This window comes from Tachysurus vachellii, chromosome 26, assembly GCF_030014155.1.
Source record: "Tachysurus vachellii isolate PV-2020 chromosome 26, HZAU_Pvac_v1, whole genome shotgun sequence".
Taxonomy (NCBI): Eukaryota; Metazoa; Chordata; class Actinopteri; order Siluriformes; family Bagridae; genus Tachysurus; species Tachysurus vachellii.
Genome location: NC_083485.1, coordinates 9,210,926 through 9,227,197, shown reverse-complemented (window position 1 = coordinate 9,227,197; position 16,272 = coordinate 9,210,926). Strand labels below are relative to the sequence as shown.

At 40.2% G+C, this 16,272-nt stretch overlaps 1 protein-coding gene across 1 annotated transcript; it reads right to left on the bottom strand.

Moving 5' to 3' along the window:
• Positions 1-305: 305 nt before the first annotated feature.
• adamts15a (ADAM metallopeptidase with thrombospondin type 1 motif, 15a) lies at positions 306-15,558 on the bottom strand. The gene is made up of 8 exons (XM_060862665.1): positions 14,308-15,558; positions 8,794-8,926; positions 8,216-8,383; positions 5,811-6,097; positions 4,215-4,392; positions 3,811-3,986; positions 2,916-3,091; positions 306-2,504 (listed from the first exon to the last, which is right to left on the bottom strand). The coding sequence occupies exons 1-8, from the start codon at positions 15,256-15,258 to the stop codon at positions 1,697-1,699; spliced, it is 2,877 nt and encodes a 958-aa protein (XP_060718648.1). The 5' UTR covers positions 15,259-15,558; the 3' UTR covers positions 306-1,696.
• Positions 15,559-16,272: the final 714 nt, after the last annotated feature.

The following is a 16,272-nucleotide window of genomic DNA, read 5'->3' as shown; positions in this document are numbered from 1 at the left end:
GTCAAGGAGTAGCCTTTGAACAGTCTCAGTTCCTGATTCATGGGAATGCTGAAGGAAACTACTGTAAATGGAAAATGATACAGAAAAAAGCACAATGTGTCCCACACAGGGACCCTTAAAGTGATGTGAGTTTTTTCCAGCACATGGCATATAATCTATTGTTCTTGGTGTAAGAAAAGCCACCATACAATTGTGTCAAGATGTTAAGCTGAAGACTCATCACCTAGTAATCGCTTCTGGTTTTGAGCCCATGAGGTAAGTCTTAAAATATATTTCACACAGGAGAAAACACACAGGAAGCAGTGTGATAAAGCATCTCGTTAGTACATGTTTTATTTGGAATAAATACCTTAAAGTCATGACAATTCAAAATGCCAGCGTAAAAAAATACATAAAATAGAAAGGTATTTACAGGATTTATTTGTGCACAGCTAGATGGATGTATACATGGTATACAAGGCAGCCCATGCAGGACGTTGAACTCTTTTGCTGTACTAAAGTGCAAAAGAAAAAAAAATGGATAAAACATTCCAAGTCACATAGGAGCCATCTTTTAGATGGACAATATGGTCACTCCAAAGAACCTCACACGCATCTTGTTATCTTTTCACTGTATTATGCATTACATGAATTTACACTGTGTACAAAAAAAAAAAACAGTTTACCAGGTTGGCATCCGGCACAAAAGTGTGCCTTGTGGCATAAGCCATCAAAAGTCTTTGCTATAATAATAACTTAGTTACTGTACCAGACAGGGCTTGATTATAGCAGCTGCACCTCTGTCTCACTGGAAAGAGAGGATAAAATAAAAACGAATGAGATGTTGACTAAATGAGATAAAAAAAATAAAAAGAAAAACTGTCTTTGAGGCACAGTTTGAAGAATGAACAGAGCTGGACATTATGGGCCTGGACACTAACTGTCTCACCCTGAACTATAGAAAAATAGATGACCTAATTTTGACATTTAGGAGAAAGGTTAATATGCTAATATTGAAATATAACCGATTCAGTTGGAATATTTTTCTTTAGCTTTTCTGTATGTCTATCACCATTTAGTGATCCCATACCTTACTTTAAAAGGCTTGAAAGTTCTAGTCACTAAGAAATAGCTATGAATTGACAGAACAAAATAAGGGCTTGGATAGAATCAACAAATTTCTGCTGCTCCAGTGCTCTGGCATTCTCTCAATGTTTTTTTTTTTTATGCCAGGAATATTTAAATAGACAACAGAAATAATTCATGTTTTCAAATCATAATGGTAAATGATCAAAGAAGTAAACCATACTCTAGATGAAACTTGAACTCAGTCTCTCTCCAGACACTCTGAAACCTTGTGAGGCATTAACACAAGAGGGATCTAAGGAGGACATGCAGTACAAGGGCGATTTCTGTGCTACTTTTTCAACTCTGTGGAATGTTTAAGCCTGAAAGATGATCGCCATTTAAGTTAGCCTATATGGCAATATTGCTTTACAAGGTATTGTTTCTCTCTGTTTTATAAGTTTTTTTTTCTTCATGTCTCTTCCCTTTTGCAGGCAAGACAAAAAAAAAAAACACAAGATGCACCAGAACAAATAAAGTTCCAGATCGTTTAACTTTTAAATGTTCTTCGTTTGTTGAGTATATCATTTATCAAAGTGAAAAGTCCATGAAAGGAGATAACATGAAAGGTAAAGTACTGTGGGAAAAGGAATCATTGGCAGGGTTTTAACGAACAAAAGTCTAACTCTTGTGGCTTTTTAATGCTCCCGCAGTGATCCCTGGGAAGCACCATACCCATCTCTGTGGCACAGCGGAGTGGCCGTCGTTTGAAGCCTTTGCCACAGGTCTTGGAACAGGAGGACCAGTCACCTATATGCCATACTGGGCATGGATCACCACAAGCCCGTAATGCACTGGGCCTTTTGACTGGATCACAGTCCATTCCAGGAGCTCCATCTCCTCTTAGACATTGTACCAATCTCCTCTGGAGACCATTTCCACAGGTCACCGAGCACCCGTCCCACCCAGTAGCCACCCACTTCCCAGGAGGTGGAGCCTCCTTGACATAGGGAGGGGAAATCTTTTTATTGAGGGGATCAGCTTCTTTGCCAAGTTCTCCCTCCTCAATGAGAATGCTGTTTTCTGCCAGAGTCCTGCCCTCCTTCTTTAACACCTTGTCCTCCTTGGATTCTCGTTTGATATAGAAGGAATAGCGGATGCGTGGAGGTGTTAAGTGGCCCACAGACAGCACCTCCACTGTTAAAGCTTCCCCCAGTGGTCTTACAGCCTGCAGTGTCTCTGATTGGCCACTGGTGCCGCTGTAGCGCAAGAGGCTGCCACGCACTAGGATGTCCCGCTCCACCGCTGACACTACGTAGTTACCATTAAGAAGGTACTCGCCTCGGCTGTTCTTGACAGCCAAGTAGTTGTCATCATTTACCATTCCCTTATAGCCACGCTGGCGGATGTCAATATTGGATGCACCCACTGGCAGCATGACGACAAAGTTGTAGCCGTGACTAAGAGAAAAAGGTGGAAGAAAATAAGATTAGGGTTTTAACAAAACTGCTGATTTTACACACTATTTATAAGACTGCACACACAAATTAGTGCTCTTTAGTTTGCTAAGAAATTATGAAATTAAGATAAAGCCAATATGAAGGAATGTGATTTGTCTTTGTTTTGTACCACAATTTCATTTAGGACTTTTAGTTTGGCCTGTATTTTATAAACGTTCCTGTCTAAAATATTTCCTGTCTCAATGTTTGTTGTAAATTGTAAGGACAGAAACATGTGAAGGCATGTTCATGATCTGGACATTTTTTGACCTACATTAACCACATGACATTTGACTTCTAAGGAATATCAGCAAATATGATCGGAACACAGGCTACAAACATAACTTTAAATGCTTCTTTACGGGAACTTACATGGGTTTCGTGAAGAGGCCAGATATCTTCTTGCAGCTCTTATTGTCTCCTCCACAGACGCCACACTTGTCAAACTTCTTGCTGGAGCCAAGTTTACCGTCACAGCCTGCTTTGCTACATTTGCCCTGAACACAGACTCCTGAAGAATCAGGAGAACATGGAGTCCCATCTACAACCTACAAATAAACAGCAGAAAAGACTGTGTGCTTAATGAGTGTTACTATATAGTATAATGCTGATTATACAGTTTCTAAATCTATAAGGAGCAGTAACGTAACATGGAACACGGCTTTTACTTTAATAAATGACTTATTTTCTGCATTCTTTCTCAGGCGCTGTATTTTGTGGTTTATGTTTGTGAGAGAGTAACTGCCTAGTCCTGCTATGCCTCGTGATTCTGTGGAGGCTCAAGCCACACCTCTGTATCTCACCCCCAGATTAACCTCTTGTCTCTTACTATCTTTTCCCTAATTCTTTTTTCTCCATCCACAGTGACAGCTATGAGAAACACAAGGCAATCACTGGACGGTCATAACCTTCAACATTCACCCCAGTCAATGTTTTCTGTCACTTATCTACATTTACAAAATATTCCTGTACTAATTATTTCAATGCTTTCTTACAAAAATAGTTATAGCTCTAGAGTTTTATATGTAAATTTAAAAAAAAACAAAAAACAAAACAAAAAACATTTAAAACACATAAGAGAAAAGTTTCGAATTTTAGAGCCATGAAATGTGTCCTTCAAAACATCTACAATGAAACACAGATGTGGTTTCTTTTGGTTCTTCCACCCACATCCAATGTAGTTCATCTATTTAAGGCTTCCAGACTTTTTACCATGTAAACCAGGGAATGTTAAGAATGAAATTAATAATAAGCCTGTATTTCTCACCTTGGGAGCAAGGACATAGAAGTAGCCTGTGCCATTTGCCCTGCATATCAGTTTACACTGGTCTTTAGGAGAGACGCCCGAGTACTTTGGGACCCACACCACAGAGGGTGCCAGGCGGTTGGTGTTCAGACTGAAGCCATTGAAAGCCTCACACTGCTCCTCTCTGTAACTCTTCCCTGTGTGAAATACATGTAAGAAAAGAAGAGATATAGTTCTTTCTAAAAACCAAACAAATGGCAGTTCCTAAGTGCTGTCTGTTACCAGGCAACTGATCATGACTGGAAAAAATTCAAAGCAAAGAAAACTCAAATGGAATTTATTGCTGGACAGGTACAATCGAAAGACAGAAATATAATATATTGAGAAGATTTAAAGCTGCTTGAGATGCATTAAAAAGTGCTTGCCTGTGTCTGGGCATGGTGTGAGGTTGCAGGACCGGTACTTCACCCTTACTCCTTGGCAGTATTTGCCCCCATTGTCTGGAACCGGATTATTGCACTCTCTCTTTGCCAGCTGCACTCCACCACCACATGTCCTGGAGCAAGGCCCAAATGTCCCCCATTTACCCCACTTTCCATCCACCTAGGGAACAAGACGAGAGAGAGAGAGAGAGAGAGAGAGAGAGAGAGAGAGAGAGAGAGAGAGAAAGAGTCAAATTGTCAGTTGATCAGAATGCGGTGTAAGATGAGAAGTGTTGCTTTGCATCATAAAAGATGCCCATAAAAGTGCATTTAGCCTGCATGTAAACAATGACTAATCCATGTCAACAGAGTATAAAGTGTGATCATAAGGTGTATGAAATCTTCAACATATACACAATATGATAAGATTGTTTCAATCTGTTACAGTATGTTGGTGGGAAAAACATACAGCTGTTTCTGCTGCTAAACATGTAAGAGCAGGCAAAGTCCTTTTTTTGTGCTAAGGTCACATTTATGCACATCAGCATGATTCTCCTTCAAATACACTATATGGCCATGTGTCCAAGGTATGTTGACACATGACCATGACACCTATATGTAGTTCCTCCCCAAAAAGTTGGTATCACACAATTTTCTAAAATGTCTTTGGATACTGTAGCATTACAATTTCTCTTCACTGGAACTAATTTATTTCTGATTTGTCCAAGTCATGATTTGCTAAGGTTGGAGTGGAAGAACTCAACCTCACTGAAAAAGCCATTGGAATGAACTAAAACATTTACTGTGCCCCAGGCCTTTTCACTGACATTAGTGCTTGGCCTCATTAATGGTCTTGTGGCTGAATGGACCAAAAATTCCCACTAAAATCTCTCCCAAATAAATGGAGGGACTAAATGTTCGGTTTGACTGACATCTGAGTCAGGTTTTAATAAACTTCTGGCCATATAGTGTATGCATAATATGTCAACACGCTATTTTACCACGTTCTTATCCATTCTAACATGTTCTTTAAATTCTTTTTCTTATCTTTTCCCAATTTCGACTCTATCAGGTTCCATCACTTTTTAATCTAGCTTTCCCACTCTTTCCCATCTCTTACAGTATATATTACATGATGTCTGCAAACTAACTAACTATTTGGCTAAATTGCATTTTTATCCAAATTGGATTGCGATTTTTCAGGACGAACTTGTCCACGTTCACAGGGGACGAGAGCTCACTGAAAGATTTGGTGAGATGTAAATAACGGCAGTCATGTGTTAGCCATCTTTGAACAGCCACCAGTTCAACATCTATGGGAGATTTTGGACTAATAAAGGGAATAGCTTTTGAGAGAAGGTTTTTTTGTCCCTAGAGTACAGTTCCAGATTTGTAGAAATTCATCCAAGGCATAGTGAAGCTGATCTGGTAGCTTATCATGACCAAACACTGAAGAAACTTTATGTTGTGTGGTTATGTGCAGTATGCAGTGCATTAGTGGGTTGATGTACGGTATACAATGCATTACTATGTTTATATACAGTGTACAGTTCATTACTGTGTGTACAGTATATGTCCGTGTGTTGTCGCTTGACTCACCTTTGGCCTGGTGACCTCGTGTGTCTCTATGCAAACCCCGCGCATACACAGCAAGCCCTCGCCACACGCTGTGCCATCTGCCCAGGGAAAGTGGCGTGTCTGACAGACAGGCTGACCTCGGGTCTTGCCTGTACACCACAGCCGCTGACAGGGTGCCTGCATTAGTGGACATGGCTTCGAACCAGCTCCAAATGACAGTTCACACTGCTTCTCTAGACCATATGACGCTCCAGGAAGAACGTCAGGTAGCGTCAAGGGTTTCTCAGGCTGATCCAATAAGCAATCACCTGTAGGGTTTAATGACAACATGGTGTCATGGATGATTTCTGGAAATGTTATCTGGGCTGTTGAGTTCCATAACTTTTTAAACTTTGTGTTTTATTTCATGTTGTTCTTTTGATTTTTTAATCAAAGTAAACTTTAGGATGGAAAATCCTATTAAGTCATGTCAGAATTCTAAAGTTTATTAAAAAGATTACTTTGTCCTCTCAACATTTAATGGGAAATAAGTATAGCTTTGGATACGTTATACTGTATATGCCCCAATTAACATAAACAGGATTGTGATTTTTTTTTTCATACCAAGCATTATTCACTAACGCTGTTGATATTATCTGAGAGAGAAGTTTGACCAAATGACATAGAACTTTAAGATTTGTTTGACTCATTTTTAGATTCATCACATCTGTATGTGTTTGTTTAAATGATGAAGTCTGAGAGATGTATTAGTCTGTGAGAGTCTGGGGAACCCAAAGCTCCAATTGTAAACTGTCTAATCAGTAAAGCACACAAACACTTCAGCACTGTTTGTATTTTTCCTTTCTATACTTGTAGTGTGTGTGTGTGTGTGTGTGTGTGTGTGTGTGTGTGTGTGTGTGTGTACTCGACAGTGACATCTGCCTCTTTGAGGAAACTCATGCGATCGGAGACTAAACATCAGCATAACATATTGCAACATACATACAAAATCATACGACTGTATATTATTATTAAAATGTCACCGAATTTACTTGGTTTATATGCCTCTTAATAATAGAGAGCTCTGTTTGTTACTTTGTTAACAGGGAAGATTTATTTTAACAGAATTAAAAAAAAGGAAAGGATTAAATCCTCTCATTTTTTTCCATCATCTGTGCTGCTTGTTCTTGGCCACGAACGCCACATTGAACTGTTTTTTACAATGCTGTTTCTCTCTCTGCCTAGTCAAAAGAATATTTCACATCCACACACACGATAGCACCTTGACCATATATCTTATTTTGTGCTTGTGTTATTAACTGTGTATTTGTCTTTGCACCGTGACATTTTTTTTATTTATTTGTTCATCTTCAGTCGGCATTACATCCTGTTCGAATCGAGGTGGATGCAGAGAGTCTCGTAGTCTGTATAAGACACTATAATGCACACACATTCACACTCATTCACACCTAGGAACAATTTAGCATAGCCATTCCATATGCTGGCATGTTTTTAGGAAGGAGGAAGCTACATATTCCCTCTTAATATACTCCTGGGTTTGAAAGAGTGTGTGAAGGATATCCTGCAATGAATAAATGCAAACTAATGCAATTTATTTTTTTTATTATTTCTGTTTCTAACATGCATTGCTGACATCAGAAACCTGTACAGTTATGTCGTATAAAGGTTTTTGCCATTACGGGAGTGAAATCTGACCCAAACATCTGTCTGAACACAGGATCTTGTTTTACCTATAATCCTATGACAGCCAGACCACACTGGGCTGTGTGTTCTAAAGCCTGTCTAATCTCAGTGAAGTGGTCTGGATGTCTGCCTGTAAAACACTTCAACGACTTTGTGGAACATCAACTGCCATTTCCCCAGAGGCAGATTTTGCTTTGGTTAGCATGGCATATATATGCCGCCCTGACCACGTTGTATGCATTAAGGAACACTTTAATGCATATTTCTGTATGATACGAGTATGTGCACTTTACCAATTTGGAACGTGTAGATTAATGTAAACATCATCCATCACTATTAATGTAAACATAGGCTGCAAATAGCTACAGTAGAAGGACATGAACTTTGGATTTTCTTTTTTTTTTTTACTGTATACATGGTTTTATGGTAACCACCAGGCTCAGTGATTTCTAACTTTGGCAAAGTTACAATTATAGTCAAATGTCCAATAAGCCAAATGTCCCAAACTCTAGTTATTCCTGTATATTCAAATTCACTGAATATGTTAAATGGGTACTGACATGTATGTAGCTTTTATAAACACACGTATATCAGGACTAATTACAGAAGGTTTGGGTCACCATTAGCAACATCCAAATTTTTGTGTTTTATGTCCATTTATGTCCAGGAATATTACTACAGAGGTCTATAAATGTTTCTGTAAATAGATATATGAACAGATAACCTGTGCTGTTCTGACTTACCGTGTCCACTGTCCAGGAAGTCTGTTATGATTGCAGCACTGCATGGTGACCATGGGCTGGTGCGGTTTATCCGGATCAGTGTCGGTGACATCATATGATTGTCCTGAAGCTTTCCGAATACATCCTCACATGCCTTCACATTATCATGGGGCATGTTAAATACATGGCCTGTAAAAAAAACAAAAAAAGAGAATTTTGCGTTCCTTTTCCTGTGCCAGTTGAGTCTGAATTATCTGGAAACCTCGAATAAACCAGTTCTGATTTTTTTTCAATAACATTGCTGCTCTCAAGTAATTATCATGTCAATCAAGCCACAGTTATGTGAATCATGCTGCCTCTAGTACTGTACCTCCAGCACATCTAGCAACTCTCCTTCATTTCCTCAACTGGCCTCGTAAACTTTACCGAGTTGGAGCTTCCTGCATGAAAATAATCAACTTCGAAATAGAGCTCATCATCTTACCTTGGCTGTTTCTCAAGTATCTACAGATGAGCCATAAACTTATATATAACTTATATACCTACTTGTTCTTTGGATATTCAGCACACATTTGTAGACAGTAGGCTTGTATACTAACCAAGCTCGTGAGCAGTGGTAAATGCAGATGGCAAGCCATCATCTTCGATCACTGAGCAGCTCCTTTTTGGGTCACACATTGTGCCAACATCCGCCATGCCCAGAGTGTCACACGTGGAAGCTCCACACAGATCCTGCATCACATAATGAGAATCAAATCAACTTGAGAAATTAGATCGAAACCTTGAGCGTGGATAATTGGAAGATTGTTTGTATATCTAAAAGTCAGGTTCCAGAAAATATAAACGTACACTTACAAGCCAGTTTATTAGGAACATCATAAAAATAATGGAAAGGAAACATATCCAATCTGCACCGTGGGGACTCGGGGGAAGTCGTGGCCTAATGGTTAGAGCGTCTGACTCCTAACCCTAAGGTTGTGGGTTCAAGTCTCGTGCCGGCCGTGCCCTTGAGGTTATGAACAAATAAGGTTGTTCTGATAACAAACGATGGTCCTTCCCAGTATTAGTACGGTGTTCCTAATAGTGGCTGGTGAGAGTATATTCAGAGATATTCCAGTGGAATTGTTTTTTTTTTTAAATCTGCACATTCTGTCACATTTAAAATAGAACTTATTTTCTTTAGAATGTTACAGGTGAATGAAACAATGCTTAAAGAAAAACAATATGGGGAAAAGATCTCAAACAAAAAAAAATTGAAGTTAAATGACTGCCTTCTTGTGACTTGCGACCAAACGGTTAGGTATTGAAGCAATATTGAAGTCGCACTCATGTGGTTATGCTGAATGTCGGCACAGCTGTGATTTGCTGCAGACACGAGCCAGCAGGGTGAGTGCTATAGATTTTAAGCCAAATATTATATTCCTGAAAAGTATCATGTCCAATGATGATGTCGTTTGCCATGTCCACTGATGATGTCGTTTGCCATGTCCACTGATGATGGCCGCAAGTGATAAGTCGAAAATATAGAAATATTGGAATTCTGCACAACCAATGAAAATAGTGGACCACACTTACTGTAATTGTTGTATACAAGTGAATAATCACAAACACATAAGTAATGTAATCTTGCATCCCAGTCTGCAGAAAGGCCCCAAGGTCATGCAAATGGGATTACTAAAACGATGAGACTACCAAAAGGGTCATCCTTGATACATGAGTAGCATAGCATTGCTGATGCAATGACCAAAATAATCTTTAAAAAGGCATGCATTTGTTCGTGGATTCTCTTAAGTGCTTTTGATTCACCAGGAGATATTCCAGATGCACAGTTAAAGATTCTCTTGAGTTTCAGGGCTACATGAGGTAACACTTGCAATAAAATGCAGTGCTGTAGGCCAAGGAAAAGACGTTTTCAGCTGACCTATATTTTGCTACCACAAATTTTAGAACACATTTGTATTTTCTGTAGTCACTTTACCACACTGATTATATATCCTGTAGTGATATTCCCAAACTTCAAGGAAAATAACATTTACGATGCATAATAATGTAGACTAGATAAAAATATTATAGTTAGTATTAGCAATGACGCATCTGAAAACAGTAGAAGTCTTTATCCAGAGAAAGTCGGATTTCACAGCATGCTCTAAATTAAAGATAGACAGAGATTTGTTTCACGAGTGCTGATATGTTGCTGGATTAGCAATTTTAAGGTATGGTCAGTCATTAAGGAGTGAGATCCCAAATCAGTGTGACAAACTGTTTGTGAGCTGCAGTTGTTGACCGCTGAAAACCAAAGCATATGTGGGTATGTGAGAGGGACGACGGTTATTACCAAAATCTCAGGACAGAGAGGATTTAAGGAAGGAAAGAAGAAAAGCCTTTTTTTTCCCTTTTATGTAACAAGTGTATGTTTTGTAACTGTAACCCAGTACTTCGTTCTGCTTCCTCGTGTGTGAATGGTGAGGAGCTGCACTGTTAGCTCTGTTAGCACCGTTAGCACCGTTAGCTGTTAACGAAATCAAAAATTCCTTCTGAAAATCAGTGTCTAATGGCTTTGGGGAGTTTTGTAGAAGTTGCATACTGTACCTACACAATAGATGTGGTATAGTAGATATTACTACTATTGTTGTACACCAACAGTGCTGAAACAATTAAGAGCTATATGGCAAACTGGGCTTTATGGGTACATATCAATAAATCTTGTGGAAATGAGGATTTAGATTAATTTTTTGAATTTATTAGGTTATAATTGTCAGCTTATGACGCCATGAAATCCCTTAATGGGTAAAATCATGGCTAGACATCCTTAGAAGGAAGGGTGTAAGTGCCTCTGCGCTTCCCGTATTTTTTCTTCTGCCCACGCCGGAGTATTTCCTTCAATTCTAAATTCATGTCTAAATGAGTCACATTGAGCCTAGTAACAAGTATACACAAAACAGTTCAAAATGGGAACTTAATTCGATTACTAAAGAATATGATGCCTTGCGGCGGTGTGCGGTTAGGGGAGCTGTCAGTGCCATGGAGAAATATGACAGTTTCAGGCTACCCAGAAATGAAATGTTCACTTTCACAGCAGACAAGTGCTTGATGACGTATTACACTCATAAAATAAACTATACACCATCCTATTTAGAAGTGGATGCCTGTCTAGGTTTAACAGGATGTGCTCAAGTTAACATGAAAAGTTTATGCAACAAGTTGTGGGTGAATGCTCCTTTAACCTGTGTGGTTAAGGGCCAGTGAGTAACGCTAAGCTGAGGTCAGTTGAATTCTTGTGGTTTTTTTAATGCCACTCTTCCTCCACCACTTCTCTAAAGGATCTGGTGAAAGCTCGCTATCACCGCTACAACTGAATAGAAGGGATGATTTTTTTCTTTCCTGACCTAATTTAGTGCAAGTGGATTATTTACTATTCAAGAAGCACTAGGGTGTTGAGCCACAAGCAAATGTCGAGATACTGTACCATGGGCACGCTCAGGACATTTTTAGGTGGCTCTGGACTTACCAAGAACCATCTCCCACCCTACCTACCACACAGACAATGCCATTATGGCTTATAGTCACAGTTAAGGTTTATGGTTCTTGGTTTTTGGTCACAGTTTTTTGTTTGTTTTTCGTCCGTTACACAGTGCACTTGCATCTGCCTGAACACGCGTCCAAATAATGCCCCTATTACTCTAATGCTAATAAAAAGACTGCTTAAAAAGGAACATACTCCTGCAAATATGACATAAATTGAGTCCTCTGAGCTCATTGCCTTCTACTTAAATGGGTTCTGGAGCTTAATAAATCTGTTGTGAGTCACCACTGAAATGGTAAGATGACATATTCCCCATGTTTTTTACATCACGCTCCAACAGGGTCAAAGAATCTCTATGGAAATCCCCCTTATTATACAATACTAGTAATAGATTATATGAAGAATGCTGGCAAATCTAAAAGAAAGTGTTTTCTGTGAAAGTGTTTCAATGTGCCAGCTAAGCTTAGTTTACACTGTGCTAATTATTCAGCACTCGGAACTTTTACAAACTTTACAAATATGCGTTTATCTCAGCTATGGAAAAACACTGCTTCTGGAAAATAAACAGTCAGTTTTTTACAAGTCATAACTGTTCCAAGTGCACTACATGCACATGGAGAAATTACTTAAGTATGAATTGTTTGAAAAAAGCATCCACTTTCTGTAGCAGTTATCACTACACTGTTTCTGGAGAGATCCCACCCTACAAAACAGGGATCACCAAGCAGGAATAGTGAGCAGTGCTGTGTTAGATTCTCCCTTAACCACAGACCCAGCTGGGAATGATCAGAGGCCTTCATTCCAGATACACTCACCTCCCTTCGCTCATGTCTTAAATGGATCTAAGTGGTAGCTACAGACAGAAATTGTCACAGTTCATTTTAACCTGATAAAATTTACTAAATTATGTAGAAGTTGCAGTGCTTGCAAACGGCCAATAAAAGAAATCACACTCTACACTGGCTGAAGAGCGTAGACGAATCTGAGAAAGGATGTTGTTCTAAAAGTGCTGGTGGAAAAATGGGAATAACGGAAGAAATGTTGCAGAGCCCCAGAGAGTGACTTTCCCCATGCTGCAGCTGGAAAGGGCTTCTACAGCAGGTGGGCCTTGACAAGGTGGGATTTAGGGGTCTCTCTTCCTCTCTCTTGCTCTTAGGTAATGGAAAACAGGCTTTTTCTAAGGAGATGGGTGAATGGGCAAAGGAGACATAGGAGAGGAGGTATCAGATCATTCCCAGCTGGAAGTGTGGTTCCAAGATGATCCCCTAGAAAGGACATTTCTTCTTATTTTTTATACAAAAGCCAGATTCCCCTACTTGTACACAGTCAATAAGCCAGAAACTTATTTGCTTGACTGTATTATGATCAATATATTTACACTTTTATATAAAGTCTTGATTTCTATGTGGAGAAAATTATGAAAATGTAAATGAAAAAGTTATAACATAAGTTTTCCTTTAACGTCACAGGAATGACATAAGGCATTAACTAGTGTGTGAAAAGTGCAGTGTATCAGATTGCATGTTGGAGTTCTCAGAGGAGCCAAATCTTGGCTCTCGTCAATTTCTGTTTAAGTCGTTCCTGGAGTAATGTCTCACCAGATTGTACAGATTTGAAAGCCTGAACTAGCTAGACTATCCACTGAACTTTGGATCCATGTTTATATACATAAGCTCACACTACTAATCAATAGTGTCTCTCTCCTTTATGGACCAAAAATGATTTCTTGAAACAAAAATGGCTTTGTCTTCAAACGGCAATGAGTGCCACTAATAGAAAAAAGAAGGAAGGAACTATCTGCACCTGGGCTCTGACACTTTGCTGTCTCTCAACGATAAAGAAATCTACTCAGGCCACGTGTGACTCAGGCACTCAGTTAGGGGAAAAACTTTGGTGTGTGAAGGACTGGCTGAGTGCCCGCACATGTGGGCGTTCCTGAGCAACAGCTGACACTGAATGCTGACTCCAGTTTGGGTTTGTTAAGGGTGAATCAGTGCAAAGCATGTGTTTGCTTCAATACAAAAACTGAAGAGATTGACGTCTTGAACACTGCTGTGCATGCAAACAGGCATAGATATGAATGAGCAGCCATATGAACATATGCTTAATGGCTGTCCTGTACACATATCTGAAAAGTGGAGCATGCATAATATATAAAGTACATTCAGTTCTAACACATGATATATTGGTATTTTGTGTCCCTAAAGGTGTACAATCAGTTCAACAGTCAGTTCCCAACAGGGGTACTAACCTGCATTGATAAGTGACCCTTAATAGAATGTCATTAACCTAAAGGTTGACCCTGGAGGACAGGAGATTAGGCTGGTGTTTGTGTCCATTTATACAACATTGTGCAACAGAGAAAATACTCACTTGATTAGACTGGATTTAGTTTTGATGTTTCTTTCTTGACTGAAACTAGATGGACTCAAACTAGATTATTTGTTGGAGTTTTTCACTCAATGTAATGCATGAACTTAAAGAATAGTTCAAAGGTGATATTAAGTCACATATAGGAAGCAAGTTCACAAAATGATTACACACCAACTGACATGACTGCTAGTATCCGTTCAGTACAAATTTGCCTCACCTCTTTGGTGAACAGGATGGCGGTGTCCCAATACTCCGGATGCTTGTCGCTGTTCTTGTTCATCCTCTTTTGCCACGTGCAGAAATTGCGCAAGGTCATGGCTGCGTTACTGGTCACCTTGGGCCCTTTATCCTCGTCGGTAATCACCAGGAACTTGACCACCACGATGTTAATGGGGTTCATAATGCTTGGATGTTTGTAGAGTCGAGACGCGACTGCCATGAGTGTAAGCACGTAATGCCTCAGATCATCAGCGTGGAAATTGGCCATGGATTCGTCAGCCACTACAAGTGTCTCCACGTACCGGGGCACCGATGCGAATCGCTTGAGCCGACTCCTCTGTACGGTGGTTTTATCACCTGCATTGGCTTCTTCGGAGCGTTTAAACTTTTCCAGGAAGCGTGCGACGTCTGGAGTTGGGCCACCGTCCACTCCACATCGCGCCGTGACGTTGAGTCCAAGCTCGGCGTTGGCGCGTCGCCGCAGTAGATGCGCGCTCTCCACGCTCCGGCGCGCACCCAAAGACACTGGATCGTCAGTTGCAGGACTGACAAAATACTCCCAGCCGTCGTAGCCAAACGCGCCACGCAGGCCGTCGCACAGGCTGAGAGCCGCGTAAGAGAGTGGATCCGAATTCACGGTGCCAGCGTAGAAACAGCGCCGCAGGTCCGCGCGCTCGGAGCTAAGTGGCATGCCCAACGTGGAAAACGTGGGTGCGATGAAGCTAGAATCCATGTGCAAGTCGAGCACAAAATCCTGCCCAAACGCACTTATTTGGAAAGCCTCTTTTTTCGGCGGTGCGCTCATTTCAGAGCCGACGAAGTTGTTATTTGCATAGTCATGATTATCCACCCTGACAGGTTCGCACAGCTGACTCTGCATAGAGCGCGCAAGTTTGCAACTCACAAGTAAAACGTTCACAAAAAGCACAACCCTTTTGAATAAAAACATGGCTGCATGCAAAATGCTAGATGTCTTCGGATGGGCAGGATGGACAGGACGCAATATGTATAGGGGAAATGAACCACTTAAAGCTTTTTTTTAATCAGGGCTTTCAAGAATAATCCGAATAACTTAGACGAACTAAAATGTTGCTTGCGAGCGTTCGATCCATTCCCTTCTTTAGCCTGGATGCGCAAGCGTCCTTCCGCGTGCGCCGGCTTTATGCGCGCAGGTCATGTGTAAACAGCGAGTCCCTGTCACCGGAGCTTTTGTGGAAGGTCTTCGGTTGCGCTGATTGGCTACAGCTCTCTGCTCGCGACACCACTGTAACGCGCAACCCGTGAGTAATGATGCGGCTTCCCTCCCACTTCGCGTGTTCGCGCGCTCTTGCAGCCATGTGGAAAGTGGTGAGAATAAAGATAACCTTACTATACACTTGAAACATGCCAAACATTATTCTACCACACTAGTAAGTAAAATAAACGTCACACCATATATGGATATTTTATATTGACATACAATTTAGCACGGCACAATGTGATCTAAGGTTGCAATATTATTTATATTGGTGTTTTTTTGTCATCAGAATGTTTAAAATGAGTTTTGGTGGCTGTTATATAAGCTTTTACATTACTCTGATATCGAAACATGCAGTGGATGAGCTACAACAGCAGAAAACATCAGGCTCCACTCTTGGAAGCCAACAAGAATATGAAGCTATCATGGGCACAGACTCAAGTAAACTGGCCTTTTTCCAGTCTTCAGCTGTACGGTTTTAGTGAGACTGTGCTAGTTGGCTTTTTTTGTTTTTTTTTTATGGTTTTTGATTTGTTTTGTGTTTTGTTGTTGTTGTTGTTGTTTTTTCACACCATTCTGTGCAAACTCTAGAGATTTGCGTGTTAAAACATTAGGAGGTTTCTGAAAAAAACCCAAATTAGCCCTTCTAGTACCAATATCTATACTATGATCAAAGTCACAGAGATCAAGCTTGTGAAAATGAACTGAAGCTCTTGTTCTGCATTT

Excerpts from the sequence above, each read along its gene's own strand:
- adamts15a (XM_060862665.1), bottom strand. The coding sequence starts at position 15,258 with ATGTTTTTATTCAAAAGGGTTGTGCTTTTTGTGAACGTTTTACTTGTG. Across the intron at positions 3,987-4,214 it reads CACACCATGCCCAGACACAG|GGAAGAGTTACAGAGAGGAG; the intron begins GCAAGCACTTTT and ends TATTTCACACAG. Across the intron at positions 3,092-3,810 it reads TCTATGTCCTTGCTCCCAAG|GTTGTAGATGGGACTCCATG; the intron begins GTGAGAAATACA and ends GTTTATTTGTAG.